Below are 18,562 nucleotides of genomic sequence, written 5' to 3'. Positions count from 1 at the left end.
CACACTGTCACCCCCCCCCACCCAGCACTCTGTCACCCCCCGCCCACCCAGCACACTGTCACCCCCCCCCCGACCACCCAGCACACTGTCACCCCCCCCACCCAGCACACTGTCACCCCCCCCCCAGACCACCCAGCACACTGTCACCCCCACCCCCCCACCCAGCACACTGTCACCCCCCCCACCCAGCACACTGTCACCCCCCCCAGACCACCCAGCACACTGTCACCCCCCCACCCAGCACACTGTCACCCCCCCCCAGACCACCCAGCACACTGTCACCCCCCCACCCAGCACACTGTCACCCCCCCCCAGACCACCCAGCACACTGTCACCCCCCCACCCACCCAGCACACTGTCACCCCCCCCCAGACCACCCAGCACACTGTCACCCCCCCCACCCAGCACACTGTCACCCCCCCACCCAGCACACTGTCACCCCCCCCCCTAGACCACCCAGCACACTGTCACCCCCCCCACCCAGCACACTGTCACCCCCCCCACCAGACCACCCAGCACACTGTCAACCCCCCCACCGACCACCCAGCACACTGTCACCCCCCCACCCAGCACACTGTCACCCCCCCCAGACCACCCAGCACACTGTCACCCCCCCCCCCGACCACCCAGCACACTGTCACCCCCCCCCCCGACCACCCAGCACACTGTCACCCCCCCACCCAGCACACTGTCACCCCCCCCCAGACCACCCAGCACACTGTCACCCCCCCCCCGACCACCCAGCACACTGTCACCCCCCCCACCCCCAGACCACCCAGCACACTGTCACCCCCCCCAGACCACCCAGCACACTGTCACCGCCCCACCCAGCACACTGTCACCCCCCCCACCCAGCACACTGTCACCCCCCCCCACCCAGCACACTGTCACCCCCCCCAGACCACCCAGCACACTGTCACCCCCCCCACCCAGCACACTGTCACCCCCCCCACCCAGCACACTGTCACCCCCCCCACCGACCACCCAGCACACTGTCACCCCCCCCACCCAGCACACTGTCACCCACCCCACCCAGCACACTGTCACCCCCCCCACCGACCACCCAGCACACTGTCACCCCCCCACCCAGCACACTGTCACCCCCCCCACCGACCACCCAGCACACTGTCACCCCCCCCACCGACCACCCAGCACACTGTCACCCCCCCCCACCCAGCACACTGTCACCCCCCCCCCCAGACCACCCAGCACACTGTCACCCCCCCACCCAGCACACTGTCACCCCCCCCCACCGACCACCCAGCACACTGTCACCCCCCCCACCCAGACCACCCAGCACACTGTCACCCCCCCCACCAGCACACTGTCACCCCCCCCCACCCGACCACCAGCACACTGTCACCCCCCCCACCCGACCACCCAGCACACTGTCACCCCCCCCACCCCAGCACACTGTCACCCCCCCCACCCAGCACACTGTCACCCCCCCCCCCCACCCGACCACCCAGCACACTGTCACCCCCCCCCCCCGACCACCCAGCACACTGTCACCCCCCCCACCCAGCACACTGTCACCCCCCCCACCGACCACCCAGCACACTGTCACCCACCCCCCCAGACCACCCAGCACACTGTCACCCCCCCCACCGACCACCCAGCACACTGTCACCCCCCCCACCGACCACCCAGCACACTGTCACCCCCCCCACCGACCACCCAGCACACTGTCACCCACCCCCCCAGACCACCCAGCACACTGTCACCCACCCCCCCAGACCACCCAGCACACTGTCACCGCCCCCCCAGACCACCCAGCATTGACCTAGGCCCTGGAAACGACAACAGCAATCTCAGCACTGTCACCCCCTCAAAGTCCCTCCTTACTAGAGCCGGAACTGGGAGAGCTGTCTCACAGACTAGAGAAGCAACAGCCTGACGTGGTCATCCTCACGGAGTCATACCTGACAGATAATGGGCTGCATCTTTCTGTTGGTGAGCAGGGGATGGGGCCCACTCGCCGAGGGGACAATGATGGGTGGTGACACTGGGCGGACCCCCCCGATGTCATCCTGCCCCATTTACATCTTCAGGAAGGTGGGAGGACAGAGAAATCAGCTGTGGGCCCACCGACCTGTCAATGGCCAACTGAGGCCAGTGCCAGGACCATTAAAACAATTAAAGGACCTGCTTGTCCAACCTTAAGGCTGGTGGACAGCCCAGGAGCCCCCGGCGGGAATCAGAGAAAACATGAAACCACATCCAGCGGTGGGACGAGGCTTCATGTAGGGATTTCAAAAGTTTAATTAAGTTTTAGTGAAATTTATGAACATGTCCCATCTCTTGTGACATTGAGGGGGACATGTTAAGGATTATAAAACTGTCAGCGATCTCCCTGAGGCTCAGTGAGATGAGTGCTCTTTACTGGGCATGTGTGAAAGAGCGCACCCTCGCTTTTAGGGAATGCTCCCCCACCGCCCACACACGGAGTGTATAGCGCTTCCCGCTGGTGTCACGCTGGGTGGGCCTTAATCGGCCGGCCCACCTAAAATGGCAGCAGGGCCCGCTTCTCTGGCGGGGATTGGTTCCCCACCCACCCAACTGGCACAAAATCCTGCCCCATATCCCAGACACCACATCACCTCCTAATGGCAGGACAGACCCAGCAGGGGGGGCAGCATTAGCAGCAAGTGATAGACAGCACTAAGCGATCCCACAACCAATGGATCAGATCTAAGCTCTGCAGTCCGGCCACTTCCAGCTGTGAATGGTGGTGGACAATTAAACAACTCACTGGAGGAGGAGGCTCCACAAATATCCCCATCCTCAATGATGGAGGAGCCCATCACATCAATGCAAAACATAAGGCTGAAGCATTCGCTACAATCTTCAGCCAGAAGTGCTGTGTGGATGATCCATCTCAGCCTCCTCTGGAGGTCCCCAGCATCACAGATGCCAGTCTTCAGCCAATTCAATTCACTCCATGTGAAGAAACAGCTTAAGATACTGAATACTGCAAATCCTATGGGCCCTGACAATATTCCGGCAATAGTACTGAAGACTTGTGCTCCAGAACTTGCCGCGCCCCTAGCCAAGCTGTTCCAGTACAGCTACAACACTGACATCTACCCGGCTATGTGGAAAATTGCCCAGGTATGTCCTGTACACAAAAAGCAGGACAAATCCAACCCGGCCAATTATTGCCCCATCAGTAAAGTAATGGAAGGGATCATCAACAGAGCTATCAAGCAGCACTTGCTTAGCAATAACCTGCTCACTGATGCCCAGTTTGGGTTCCGCCAGGGCCACTCAGCTCCTGACCTCATTACAGCCTTGGTTCAAACATGGACAAAAGAGCTGAACTCCAGAGGTGAGGTGAGAGTGACCGCCCTTCACATCAAGGCAGCATTTGACCGAGTGTGGCATCAAAGAGCCCGAGTAAAACTGGAGTCAATGGGAATCAGGGGGAAATCTCTCCACTGGTTGGAGTCATACCCAGCAGAAAGGAAGATGATTGTGGTTGTTGGAGGTCACTCATCTCAGTTCCAGGACATCACTGCAGGAGTTCCTCAGGGTAGTGTCCTTGGCCCAACCATCTTCAGCTGCTTCATCAATGACCTTCCTTCCATCATAAGGTCAGAAGTGGGGATGTTCGCTGATGATTACACAATGTTCAGCACCATTCACGACTCCTCAGATACTGAAGCAGCCCATGTCCAAATGCAGCAAGACCTGGACAATATCCAGGCTTGGGCTGACAAGTGGCAAGTAACATTCATACCACACAAGTGTCAGGCAGTGACCATCTCCAACAAGACAGAATCCAACCATCACCTCTTGATGTTCAATGGCATTACCATCACTGAATCCCCCACTATCAACATCCTGGTGGTTACCATTGACCAGAAACTGAACTGGACTAGCCATAGAAATCCTGTGGCTACAAGAGCAGGTCAGAGGCTGGGAATCCTGCAACAAGAAACTCACCTCCTGACTCCCCAAAGCCTCTCCACCATCTACAAGGCACAAGTCAGGAGTGTGATGGAATACTCCCCACTTGCCTGGATGAGTGCAGCTCCCACAGCACTCAAGAAGCTGGACACTGTCCAGGATAAAGCAGCCGCTTGATTGGCACCACATCCACAAACATTCACTCCCTCCACAACCGATGCACAGTAGCAGCAGTGTTAGGGGGAAATAAAGGGATCCAGTAATTATTAGGGAGAATATAGGAATACAGTATGAACTTATTGAAAGGAAATGAGTTACTTAAAATCTCCAAGCACATTGGCAGTTAAAGGTTACCAGATGAACCTTGCACAGCCTTAGGGCCTGCAAACAACAGAAAGGCCTTGGAGCTGGACTGTAGTCAGAGCATTGGCAATAACAAATAAGATTAAGTGTGCTCTTCAACAGATAGGGGAAGAACAGATAGTCCCAGAGGGAAGGTCTGTGCCTGGGTGAAAATAGAGACATACGATGCATGTACCTGTTATGAGATGTCTGTTTAATGTAAACCTATATGTCGACGAGATCGGAATCTGGAAACTGTTCTTGTACGTGACCAATAATGTATAAATATGGTGAACACTTGTAGTTTAGCACAGAACTGTCTCAAGCTGCATTGAGATGGTGCCCTCCTTACAATTGCTCGAATAAACGATCGTGACCTGTACCTGAGTCTCCTGTGGACCGTTCAGCAAAGACACCACATCAAGCAGTGTGTGTACCATCTATAAGATGCACTGCAGGAATTCACCAAGGCTCCTTAGACAGCACCTTCCAAACCCCTAACCACTACCATCTAGAAGGACAAGGGCAGCAGACAGATAGGAACACCACCACCTGGAAGTTCCCCTCCAAGTCACTCACCATCCTGACTTGGAAATATATCGCCGTTCCTTCACTGTCGCTGGGTCAAAATCCTGGAACTCCCTCCCTAACAACACTGTGGGTGTACCTACACCACATGGACTGCAGCGGCTCAAGAAGGCAGCTCATCACCACCTTCTCAAGGGCAACTAGGGATGGGCAATAAATGCTGGCCCAGCCAGCGACACCCACATCCTATGAATGAATAAAAATAAATAACTCTACACTAACCCTCCGAAAACAAGCAGCCCAGCTTGGGATCAGACAGAGAGGGAAAGTCTGCTGTGGACCAGGAAAGGAGGATTATTAGAAACCAGGCTGATTCTCATTTTCTGTTCAAGAGTTGCACAGGAATTGCAAATGAAGGTCCGGCTCGAGGTGATAAGTCCCAGACCTTTACAAAGCAGCTGTGCAAAGTTTGGTGTTCATCTGCAAAAAGCCCCAGTCTGAGAGGAGGATTGAGGACAGAGTCAAACCACTGAGTTTAAATACTTCCTGTGAGTCATAACAGATCAGAATCCCTGGATCTACCCCCCACCTTGGCCTCTCCCCCCATCACCCCATGGGTCCCCGGCTGTATCCTTCAGTCCTCCGAGATCCCAAACAACCCACCCCCTCACTCAGACCCATCCGGATCCCAGGCCCAGAGACCTCCTCTCAATCTTATAACACACATGGAAACACAGGGGCACACACAGGCACACACAGGCACAAATACACGCATGAACAATATGGGCACAGGCACAAATACACGCATGAACAATATGGGCACAGGCACAAATACACACATGAACAATATGGGCACGGGCACACACAGGCACACATACATGCATGAACAATATGGGCATAGACACACACAGGCACAAACACACATGAACAATATGGGCACAGACACACACACACACGGGCATACACGTACATGGACACACATACACATGACCACACACACTACCCTAGACAATGAAATTGAAGCGAGCCTCAATAAGCGAGGATTTATTTGATTTGGAAGTGGTGAGTGGTCTGTTGTTAAAGTCCTGCTTCATTTTGTTATTAATGATCCTGGTGTCACCTGACGGGGCTCAGGTCACAGTCTCATTGAGAGCTTCAGTGGTCAGAGTGTGAGTGTGCAAGCTCAAGGGTCACAGAGCGAATATGAGGGGTTCAGGGATCACAGGGCAAGTGTGAGTAAGTTCAGGGGTCACAGGGCAAGTGTGAGTAAGTACAGGGGTCACAGGGCAAGTGTGAGTAAGTACAGGGGTCATGGGGTGAGTGTGAATGGTTCAAGGGCGATGGTGTCAGTGTGGCCAGGTGGATTCAGCAGGAAGTTCTCCAGAAAACCCCTATCATTAGTAAGATGAAAATATGTCAGATGACAGTGAGCTGCTGGAAAAGGAAATAAAGACAGAATAACAATGTAAACAACAGTAGGTCACAGCATTGAGCAATGTTACTAACGTCAGATAGTCTGAGAGTAAAACAGCCAAAGTCCAGAGGAACTGTAACAAGGACTGAAGAAGATTGTGTCACATCTTTGGAACTCCCAGAGTTGGTTTTAGGGATATTACAGCAATTAGAAAGGTTGATCTGTGTGCACATTATATTCCAGTAATGATGTCTTCTGGTTCATATAAGTTGGAGATAATCACCCTTTAGTCTCAAGATGCTGCAGCTTCACTGAGTCAGTCACCTGCTGCTCTCTAGTAGACTCAGCGCGTGGCCAGTACGATGGTGAACATAGCAGCTCAGGATTTCCATTGGCCTAGCTCTCACTAATAACACCACTAGAAGGAAATAAAGAGCATGGCTCTGGATCAGGTATTGGTGTCTCCGCACTGTTGGGGGCAGCTCAGGGTAAACGTTCACAAAGTTAATGATTAGGACAAGACTGGGGGTTGGGTGGGGAATCCATCATAGGCTGTGGAGTTTGTGATTGGGCCTACATCATTAGAGCTATGTAAGGACTGGACAGCTCAGCCAGTGTGTTAGGGATGGTCAGAACGGGCTGGGCTGGACCATTCACCATGGCCGCTAGAACCATCGGAGGAAGTGAAGCAGGTTGCAGAGTCTGTACAGAAAGAGCCTTGTAGCATTCAGGTACCTTGTCTTGATAAGCTGTGTTACATCGATATAGCCGCAGGCATCATCGACAGAGATAAGCAAGTAGCCTCGATGGGCCTGTGCTGCAATTGGTATGAAGTAGACCAGATCAACAACTTATCCAAAGTGAGTGATGGCTGCATTTCTAGGAGGGCCTTGGGTTGAGCTGGTGGAGCCTATGGCCAGAATTTTACACCCCACAGGCAGGCACGTGCCTGACTCAAACAGAAATAGCGTCCTGACATCATCCAGCACGTGCGCAATCTTCAGGTCAGGGGTCGGAGCAGGTGTCAGAGCCACACCCACCAACAATCAAAGGCCACTTAAGGCCATTAAAAACCCAATTAGAAACATAGAAACTAGGAGCAGGATTAGGCCATTCGGCCCTTCAAGCCTGCTCCTCCATTCATTATGATCATGGCTGATCATCCAACTCAATAACCTGCTCCCACTTTCTCCCCATATCCTTTGATACCATTCGCCCCAAGAGCTATATCTAACTCCTTCTTGAAAAGAGAGGCTTTTAGCAGGTACAAGGGAAGCAAATCTGCAGAGGCATTAGTGGAGTACAGAAAGTGCAGGGTGGAGCTTAACAAAGCAATTAGGAGAGCAAAGAGGGGGTATGAGAAAGCTCTGGCTGGTAAAAGTAGGGAAAATCCCAAGATGATCTGTAAGTATATCAATGGGAAGAGGATAACCAGGGAAAGAGGAGGGCCCATAAGGGAACAAAGGGGGCAATCTATGGGTGGAGTCAGAGGACATCACTAGAGTGTTGAATGAATACTTCACATCCGCCTTCACCCAAGAGAATGAGGATTCAGGTATCGAACTCAGGGAGAGAGACTGCACCATTCTGAGAAGGACCCCCTTATCTCCACTCTCTGCCTCCTGCCAGACAGCCAATCTTCTATCCATGCTAGTACCTTGCCTCTAACACCATGGGCTCTTATCTTACTGAGCAGCCTCCTGTGCGGCACCTTGTCAAAGGCCTTCTGGAAATCCAAGTAGATAACATCCATTGGCTCTCCTTTGTCTAACCTACTCGTTACCTCCTCAAAGAATTCTAACAGATTTGTCACGCATAACCTCCCCTTGATGAAACCATGCTGACTTTGCCCGATTTTACCATGCACTTCCAAGTATTCTGAAATCTCATCCTTAATAATGAACTCTAAAATCTTACCAACGACCGAGGTCAGGTTAATCAGCCTGTAATTTCCCGTCTTTTGCCTCACTCCCTTCTTAAACAGGGGGGTTACATTAGCGATTTTCCATTCCTCTGGGACCCTCCCTGACTCCAGTGATTCCTGAAAGATCACCACTAACGCCTCCACTATCTCTTCAGCTATCTCCTTCAGAACCCTGGGGTGTAATCCATTTGGTCCAGGTGATTTATCCACCTTCAGATCTTTCAGTTTTCCTAGCACCTTCTCCTTGGTAATGGCCACCATACTCACCTCTGCCCCCGACTCTCTTGAACTTTGGGGATGTCACTCGTGTCTTCCACTGTGAAGACTGACGCAAAGTACCTATTCAGTTCCTCCGCCATTTCTTTGTTCCCCACTACTACTTCTCCAGCGTCATTTTCCAGTGGCCCAATCTCCACTTTTGCCTCTCTCTTACCCTTTATATATCTAAAAAAACTCTTGCAATCTTCTTTTATATTACTGGCTAGTTTACCCTCATATTTAATCTTCTCCCTCCTTATTTCTTTTTTAGTTGTCCTCTGTTGGTCTTTGTAGGCTTCCCAATCCCCTGGTTTCTCACTGTTCTTTGCCGCATTGTATGCTTTCTCTTTAGCTTTTATGCTGTCTCTGACTTCCCTTGTCAGCCATGATTGCCTCGTCCTCCCTTTAGTATGCTTCCTCTTCCTAGGGATGAATTTTTGCTGTGTCTCCCAAATTACTCCCAGAATCTCCTGCCATTTTTGTTCCACTGTCTTTCCTGCTAGGCTCATCTCCCAGTCAATTCTGGCCAGCTCCTCCCTCATGCCTCTGTAGTTGCCTTTATTCAACTGTAATACCGTTACATCTGATTCCAGCTTTTTCCTCTCAAATTGCAGGGTAAATTCTATCATATTATGGTCACTTCCTCCTAAGGGTTCCTTCACCTTAAGCTCCCTGATCAAATCTGCATCATTACACATCACTAAATCTAGAATTGCCTGTTCCCTAGTGGGTTCCACCACAAGCTGCTTCAAAAAGCCATCTCGTAGACGTTCCACAAATTCCTTTTCTTGGGATCCACTCCCAACCTGATTTTCCCAGTCTACCTGCATATTGAAATCCCCCATGATCACTGTAACCTTGCCTTTCTTACACGCCTTTTCTATCTCCTGGTGTATCTTGTGCCCCACATCCTGACTACTGTTCGGAGGCCTGTACATAACTCCCATTATGGTTTTTTTACCTTTGCGGTTCCTCAACTCCACCCACACAGATTCTACATCATCTGACCCTGCGTCATTTCTTGCTATCGATTTAATTTCATTTCTTACTAACAAAGCAACCCCACCCCCTCTGCCAACCTGCCTATCTTTTCGATAGGATGTATATCCTTGGATATTTAGCTCCCAGTCCTGATCCCCTTGCAGCCATGTCTCCGTGATGCCCACCACATCATACCTGCCAATTTCAATCTGCACCACAAGCTCATTTACCTTATTTCGTATACTGCGTGCATTCAGATACAACACCTTCAGTCCTGTATTTCCCATCCCCATTCTCATTGTCGACCCTTTATCTGATGTGCTTGAAGTTAGATTCCTAGCCCTTTCCAAACACTCTGTCCTATTTTATGTTCTGGAGACTTTAATAGCCTCTCCTGGGCTCTCCATTCTGTTCAGTTTTTTCATAATTTTCCATGAAGTTGAATCCACCACCCCCCCCCCCACACACTAACCTGCTGCTTTGTTTCCTGTTAGTTATAATTCTTGGAGTTTTACCCTTCCCTTCCCCCCCAACTTTCTAGTTTAAAGTCCTGTTGATCACCCTATTTACCCTTTTCGCTAGAACATTGGTCCCAGATCGGTTCAGGTGGAGATCGTCCCAGTGGTACAAATCCCTCCTGTGCCAATACTGATGCCGGTGCCCCACGAAATGGAATCCCTCTTTCCCACACCACTCCTTTAGCCACGTGTTTACTTCCCTTATTCTCGTGTCCCTTTGCCAATTTGCACGTGGCTCGGGTAGTAATCCGGAGATTATAACCCTTGAGGACCTGTTCTTTAATTTAGTTCCTAGTTCCTGATAATCCCCAAACAGGTCCTCTTTCCTTGTCTTACCTATGTTATTTGTCTGGACGTGGACCACAACAACTGGATCCTCCCCTCCCTCTCCAATATCCTTTCAAGCCGGTCAGAGATGTCCCTCACCCTGTCCCCAGGCAGGTAACATACCATGCGGAACTCTCGCTGTTGTCACATGGTTGTTTTCCTTGGAGCAGAGAAGACTGAGGGGTGACCTGATCGAGGTGTACAAGATTATGAGGGGCATGGACAGGGTGGATAGGGAGCAGCTGTTCCCCTTAGTTGAAGGGTCAGTCAGGAGGGGGCATAAGTTCAAGGTGAGGGGCAGGAGGTTTAGGGGGGATGTGAGGAAAAACTTTTTTACCCAGAGGGTGGTGATGGTCTGGAATGCGCTGCCTGGGAGGGTGGTGGAGGTGGGTTGCCTCACATCCTTTAAAAAATACCTGGATGAGCACTTGGCACATCATAACATTCAAGGCTATGGGCCAAGTGCTGGTAAATGGGATTAGGTAGGTAGGTCAGGTGTTTCTCACGTGTCAGTGCAAACTCGATGGGCCGAAGGGCTTCTTCTGCATTGTGATTCCATGATTCTGTGATTATCATCAGTCAATAATTCCCGGTCACTGGATCATAGTTAATCCATAATCCCTATTGACTACATTATCATTAATCAATCATTCTTACTGACCGTATCATCATCAATCAACAGTCCCCACTGACTGGATCATCATCCAGCAATAATTCCCATAGGCTGGATCATCATCAGCCAATAATCCCAACTGACTGCATTGTCACCAATCAGTGATCACCATTGACTGGATCATCACTAATCAAATATCCTAGTGACTGGATCATCATCATTCAATAATCTGAAGTGCCTGAATACCTTCAATCAATAACCCCAACTGACTGGATTACCATCAGTCAATAACCTGCACTGACTGGATCATAATAAATCGATAATAACCACTGACTGGATCATCATCAATCAATAATCCCCACTGACTGGATTGTCATCAATCAATAATTCCCACTAACTGGATCATCATCAATCAATTATTCCCACTGACTGGATCATCATCAATCAATAATCCCCACTGACTGGATCATCATCAATCAATTATTCCCACTGACTGGATCATCACCAATCAATAATCCCCACTGATTGGATCATCATCAATCAATAACCCACACTGACTGGATCATCATCAATCAATAATCCCCATTGGCTGGATCATCATCAATCAATAATCCCCACTGACTGGATCATCATCAATCAATAGTCCCCACTGACTGGATCATCATCAATCAATAGTCCCCACTGACTGGATCATCATCAATCAATTATTCCCACTGACTGGATCATCATCAATCAATTATTCCCACTGACTGGATCATCATCAATCAATTATTCCCACTGACTGGATCATCATCAATCAATAATCCACACTGACTGGATGATCATGAATTCAAAATCCTCAATATCTGGATTTTCATCAATCAATAATCCACACTGACTGGATCATAATAATACAATAATCTCCATGGTCTGGATCATCATTAATCAATATTCACAAATGGCTGGATCATCATTAATTAATAATCCCTACAGACTGCAATAATCCACACTGACTGTATCGTTATCAATCAATGATCCTCAGTGACAGAATCATCATACATCAATAGTCCCCACCGACTGGATTAGCATCAATCAATAATCCTCAATGAATGGATCATCATAAATCCATAATCCTCACTGTCCGGATCATTGTTGATCAAGAAACCTCACTGATTGGATAATCGTCAATTAATCATCATCACTGACTGGATCATCATCAAACAATAATCCCCACTGCCTGAAACATCAACAATCAATAATCCACACTGACTGGATCATCATCAATCATTAATCACCCAAGTCTGAACAATCATCAATCAATAATCCTCACTGTCCGGGTCATCATCAATCAATAATCTCCACTGTCTGGGTCATCATCAATCAATAATCTCCACTGTCTGGGTCATCATCAATCAATAATCCTCACTGTCTGGGTCATCATCAATTAATAATCTCCACTGTCTGGGTCATCATCAATCAATAATCTCCACTGTCTGGGTCATCATCAATCAATAATCCTCACTGACTGGATCATCATCAATCAATAATCCTCACTGTCTGGGTCATCATCAGTCAATAATCCTCACTGTCTAGATCATCATCAATCAATAATCCTCACTGCTTGGATCATCATCAATCAATAATCCTCACTGTCTGGGTCATCATCAATCAATAATCCTCACTGACTGGATCATCATCAATCAATAATCCTTACTGTCTGGGTCATCATCAATCAATAATCCCCACTGTCTGGGTCACCATCAGTCAATAATCCTCACTATCTGGATCATCATCAATCAATAATCCCCACTGTCTGGGTCATCATCAGTCAATAATCCTCACTGACCAGATCATCATCAATCAATAATCTCCACTGTCTGGGTCATCATCAATCAATAATCCTCACTATCTGGGTCATCATCAGTCAATAATCCTCACTGTCTGGATCATCATCAATCAATAATCTCCACTGACCAGATCACAATCAATCAATAATCCTCACTGTCTGGGTCATATCAATCAATAATCCTCACTATCTTGGTCATCATAAGTCAATAATCCTCACTGTCTGCATCATCATCAATCAATAATCCTCACTATCTGGGTCATCATCAATCAATAAACTCCACTGACCAGATCATCATCAACCAATAATCCTCACTGCCTGGATGATCTTCAATCAAAAACCCCCACTCACCAGGTCATCACCAACCAATAATCCTCACTGCCTGGATCATCTTCAATCAAAAACCCCCACTCACCAGGTCATCACCAATCAATAATCCTCACTGCCTGGATCATCTTCAATCAAAAACCCCCACTCACCATGTCATCACCAACCAATAATCCTCACTGCCTGGATCATCTTCAATCAAAAACCCCCACTCACCAGGTCATCACCAAAAAATAATCCTCACTGCCTGGATCATCTTCAATCAAAACTCCCCACTCACCAGGTCATCACCAACCAATAATCCTCACTGCCTGGATCATCTTCAATCAAAAACCCCCACTCACCAGGTCATCACCAACCAATAATCCTCACTGCCTGGATCATCTTCAATCAAAAATCCCCACTCACCAGGTCATCACCAACCAATAATCCTCACTTCCTGGATCATCTTCAATCAAAAACCCCCACTCACCAGGTCATCACCAACCAATAATCCTCACTGCCTGGATCATCTTCAATCAAAAAGCCCCACTCACCAGGTCATCACCAACCAATAGTCCTCACTGCCTGGATCATCTTCAATCAAAAATCCCCACTCACCAGGTCATCACCAATCAATAATCCTCACTGCCTGGATCATCTTCAATCAAAAACCCCCATTCACCATGTCATCACCAACCAATAATCCTTACTGCCTGGATCATCTTCAATCAAAAACCCCCACTCACCAGGTCATCACCAACCAATAATCCTCACTGCCTGGATCATCTTCAATCAAAAACCCCCACTCACCAGGTCATCACCAAACAATAATCCTCACTGCCTGGATCATCTTCAATCAAAAACCCCCACTCACCAGGTCATCACCAATCAATAATCCTCACTGCCTGGATCATCTTCAATCAAAAACCCCCACTCACCAGGTCATCATCAACCAATAATCCTCACTGCCTGGATCATCTTCAATCAAAAACCCGCACTGACCAGGTCATCACCAACCAATAATCCTCACTGCCTGGATCATCTTCAATCAAAAACCCCCACTCACCAGGTCATCACCAACCAATAATCCTCACTGCCTGGATCATCTTCAATCAAAAACCCCCACTGACCAGGTCATCACCAACCAATAATCCTCACTGCCTGGATCATCTTCAATCAAAAACCCCCACTCACCAGGTCATCACCAACCAATAATCCTCACTGAATGGATCATCTTCAATCAAAAACCCCACTCACCAGGTCATCACCAACCAATAATCCTCACTGAATGGATCATTTTCAATCAAAAATCCCCACTCACCAGGTCATCACCAATCAATAATCCTCACTGCCTGGATCATCTTCAATCAAAATCCCCCACTCACCAGGTCATCACCAACCAATAATCCTCACTGCCTGGATCATCTTCAATCAAAAACCCCCACTGACCAGGTCATCACCAACCAATAATCCTCACTGCCTGGATCATCTTCAATCAAAAACCCCCACTCACCAGGTCATCACCAACCAATAATCCTCACTGAATGGATCATCTTCAATCAAAAACCCCACTCACCAGGTCATCACCAACCAATAATCCTCACTGAATGGATCATTTTCAATCAAAAATCCCCACTCACCAGGTCATCACCAATCAATAATCCTCACTGAATGGATCATCTTCAATCAAAAACCCCCACTCACCAGGTCATCATCAACCAATAATCCTCACTGCCTGGATCATCTTCAATCAAAAGCCCCCACTCACCAGGTCATCACCAACCAATAATCCTCACTGCCTGGATCATCTTCAATCAAAAATCCCCACTCACCAGGTCATCACCAACCAATAATCCTCACTGCCTGGATCATCTTCAATCAAAAACCCCCACTCACCAGGTCATCACCAACCAATAATCCTCACTGCCTGGATCATCTTCAATCAAAAACCCCCACTCACCAGGTCATCACCAACCAATAATCCTCACTGCCTGGATCATCTTCAATCAAAAATCCCCACTCACCAGGTCATCACCAACCAATAATCCTCACTGCCTGGATCATCTTCAATCAAAAACCCCCACTCACCAGGTCATCACCAATCAATAATCCTCACTGCCTGGATCATCTTCAATCAAAAACCCCCACTCACCAGGTCATCATCAACCAATAATCCTCACTGCCTGGATCATCTTCAATCAAAAACCCCCACTCACCAGGTCATCACCAACCAATAATCCTCACTGCCTGGATCATCTTCAATCAAAAACCCCCACTCACCAGGTCATCACCAACCAATAATCCTCACTGCCTGGATCATCTTCAATCAAAAATCCCCACTCACCAGGTCATCACCAATCAATAATCCTCACTGAATGGATCATCTTCAATCAAAAACCCCCACTCACCAGGTCATCACCAATCAATAATCCTCATTGGCTGGATCATCATTAATTCTTAATCCTTAATGTCTGTATCATCCTCCGTCAATAATCCACACTGACTAGATCATCATCAATCAATAATCCACACTGACTGCATCATCATCAATCAATAATCCCCACTGATTGGATCATCATCAATCAATAATCCCCACTGACTGGATCATCATCAATCAATAATCCCCACTGACTGGATTGTCATCAATCAATAATTCCCACTGACTGGATCATCATCAATCAATTATTCCCACTGACTGGATCATCATCAATCAATAATCCCCACTGACTGGATCATCATCAATCAATTATTCCCACTGACTGGATCATCATCAATCAATAATCCCCACTGACTGGATCATCATCAATCAATTATTCCCACTGACTGGATCATCATCAATCAATAATCCCCACTGATTGGATCATCATTAATCAATAACCCCCACTGACTGGATCATCATCAATCAATAATCCCCATTGGCTGGATCATCATCAATCAATAATCCCCACTGACTGGATCATCATCAATCAATAATCCCCACTGACTGGATCATCATCAATCAATAGTCCCCATTGACTGGATCATCATCAATCAATAGTCCCCACTGACTGGATCATCATCAATCAATTATTCCCACTGACTGGATCATCATCAATCAATTATTCCCACTGACTGGATCATCATCAATCAATTATTCCCACTGACTGGATCATCATCAATCAATAATCCACACTGACTGGATGATCATGAATTCAAAATCCTCAATATCTGGATTTTCATCAATCAATAATCCACACTGACTGGATCATAATAATACAATAATCTCCATGGTCTGGATCATCATTAATCAATATTCACAAATGGCTGGATCATCATTAATTAATAATCCCTACAGACTGCAATAATCCACACTGACTGTATCATTATCAATCAATGATCCTCAGTGACAGAATCATCATACATCAATAGTCCCCACCGACTGGATTAGCATCAATCAATAATCCTCAATGAATGGATCATCATAAATCCATAATCCTCACTGTCCGGATCATTGTTGATCAAGAAACCTCACTGATTGGATAATCGTCAATTAATCATCATCACTGACTGGATCATCATCAAACAATAATCCCCACTGCCTGAAACATCAACAATCAATAATCCACACTGACTGGATCATCATCAATCATTAATCACCCAAGTCTGAACAATCATCAATCAATAATCCTCACTGTCCGGGTCATCATCAATCAATAATCTCCACTGTCTGGGTCATCATCAATCAATAATCTCCACTGTCTGGGTCATCATCAATCAATAATCCTCACTGTCTGGGTCATCATCAATTAATAATCTCCACTGTCTGAGTCATCATCAATCAATAATCTCCACTGTCTGGGTCATCATCAATCAATAATCCTCACTGACTGGATCATCATCAATCAATAATCCTCACTGTCTGGGTCATCATCAGTCAATAATCCTCACTGTCTAGATCATCATCAATCAATAATCCTCACTGCCTGGATCATCATCAATCAATAATCCTCACTGTCTGGGTCATCATCAATCAATAATCCTCACTGACTGGATCATCATCAATCAATAATCCTTACTGTCTGGGTCATCATCAATCAATAATCCCCACTGTCTGGGTCATCATCAGTCAATAATCCTCACTGTCTGGGTCATCATCAGTCAATAATCCTCACTATCTGGATCATCATCAATCAATAATCCCCACTGTCTGGGTCATCATCAGGCAATAATCCTCACTGACCAGATCATCATCAATCAATAATCTCCACTGTCTGGGTCATCATCAATCAATAATCCTCACTATCTGGGTCATCATCAGTCAATAATCCTCACTGTCTGGATCATCATCAATCAATAATCTCCACTGACCAGATCACCATCAATCAATAATCCTCACTGTCTGGGTCATATCAATCAATAATCCTCACTATCTTGGTCATCATCAGTCAATAATCCTCACTGTCTGCATCATCATCAATCAATAATCCTCACTATCTGGGTCATCATCAATCAATAATCTCCACTGACCAGATCATCATCAATCAATAATCCTCACTGTCTAGAACAACATCAATCCATAGTCCCCATAGACTGGATTATCATCAATAATCAATAATCAATTATCATCCGCATTCCCTGGGTCAGCATGGATGATCATCAATAAATAGTCCACACTGACTAGATGATCATCAATAAACATTCCCCACTGACTGGATCACCATCAATCAATAATACCTACTGACTGGATCATCATTAATCAATAGTCACCATTCACTGGGTCAACATCAATCAATAATCCCCACCAACTGGACTAGCATCCTCACTGACAGAACCACCACCATCAAAAATTCTCACTGACTGGATCATACTCAATTATTATTCCCCATTCACTGGATCATCATCAACCAATAATCCCCACTGACTCAGGAAGGAGATGGCAGAGTGGGATTGTCACTGGGCTAGTGTTCCAGAGACCCAGGGTAATGCTCTGGGTACCCGAGTTCCAATCCCACCACGGCAGATGGTGGAATTTAAATTCAATTTAAAAAAATCTGGAATTAAAAGTCTAATGATGTCCATGAAACCATTGTCAATTGTTGTAAAACCCAGCTGGTTCACTAATGTTTTTTAGGGAAGAGAATCTGCTGTCCTTACCCAGTCTGGCCTACATATGACTCCAGACCCACAGCAATGTGGTTGACTCTTAAATGCCCTCTGAACAGGGCAATTAGGGATGGGTAATAAATGTTGGTCTAGCCAGTGATACCCACATCCCACGAACAAATGAAAAACAAGGGCATCAACCAATAATCCTCACTGCCTGGATCATCTTCAATCAAAAACCCCCACTCACCAGGTCATCACCAACCAATAATCCTCACTGCCTGGATCATCTTCAATCAAAAACCCCCACTCACCAGGTCATCACCAACCAATAATCCTCACTGCCTGGATCATCTTCAATCAAAAACCCCCACTCACCAGGTCATCACCAACCAATAATCCTCACTGCCTGGATCATCTTCAATCAAAAACCCCCACTCACCAGGTCATCACCAACCAATAATCCTCACTGCCTGGATCATCTTCAATCAAAAACCCCCACTCACAAGGTCATCACCAACCAATAATCCTC

General features: G+C 47.4%; 1 protein-coding gene across 1 annotated transcript in view; it reads left to right on the top strand.

Moving 5' to 3' along the window:
* Nucleotides 1-5,790: 5,790 nt before the first annotated feature.
* Nucleotides 5,791-18,562, top strand: part of fam113 (family with sequence similarity 113) — a 196,523-nt gene continuing 183,751 nt past the window's right edge. The window contains exon 1 of the mRNA XM_041184058.1: nucleotides 5,791-5,841. Within this exon, the coding sequence (XP_041039992.1) occupies nucleotides 5,791-5,841 (51 nt within the window). The remainder of the gene's footprint in view (nucleotides 5,842-18,562) is intronic.

This window comes from Carcharodon carcharias, chromosome 1, assembly GCF_017639515.1.
Source record: "Carcharodon carcharias isolate sCarCar2 chromosome 1, sCarCar2.pri, whole genome shotgun sequence".
In the NCBI taxonomy this organism is placed as follows: Eukaryota; Metazoa; Chordata; class Chondrichthyes; order Lamniformes; family Lamnidae; genus Carcharodon; species Carcharodon carcharias.
Note: the sequence above shows the minus strand (reverse complement) of the source record. Positions and strands in the feature narration are given on the sequence as shown.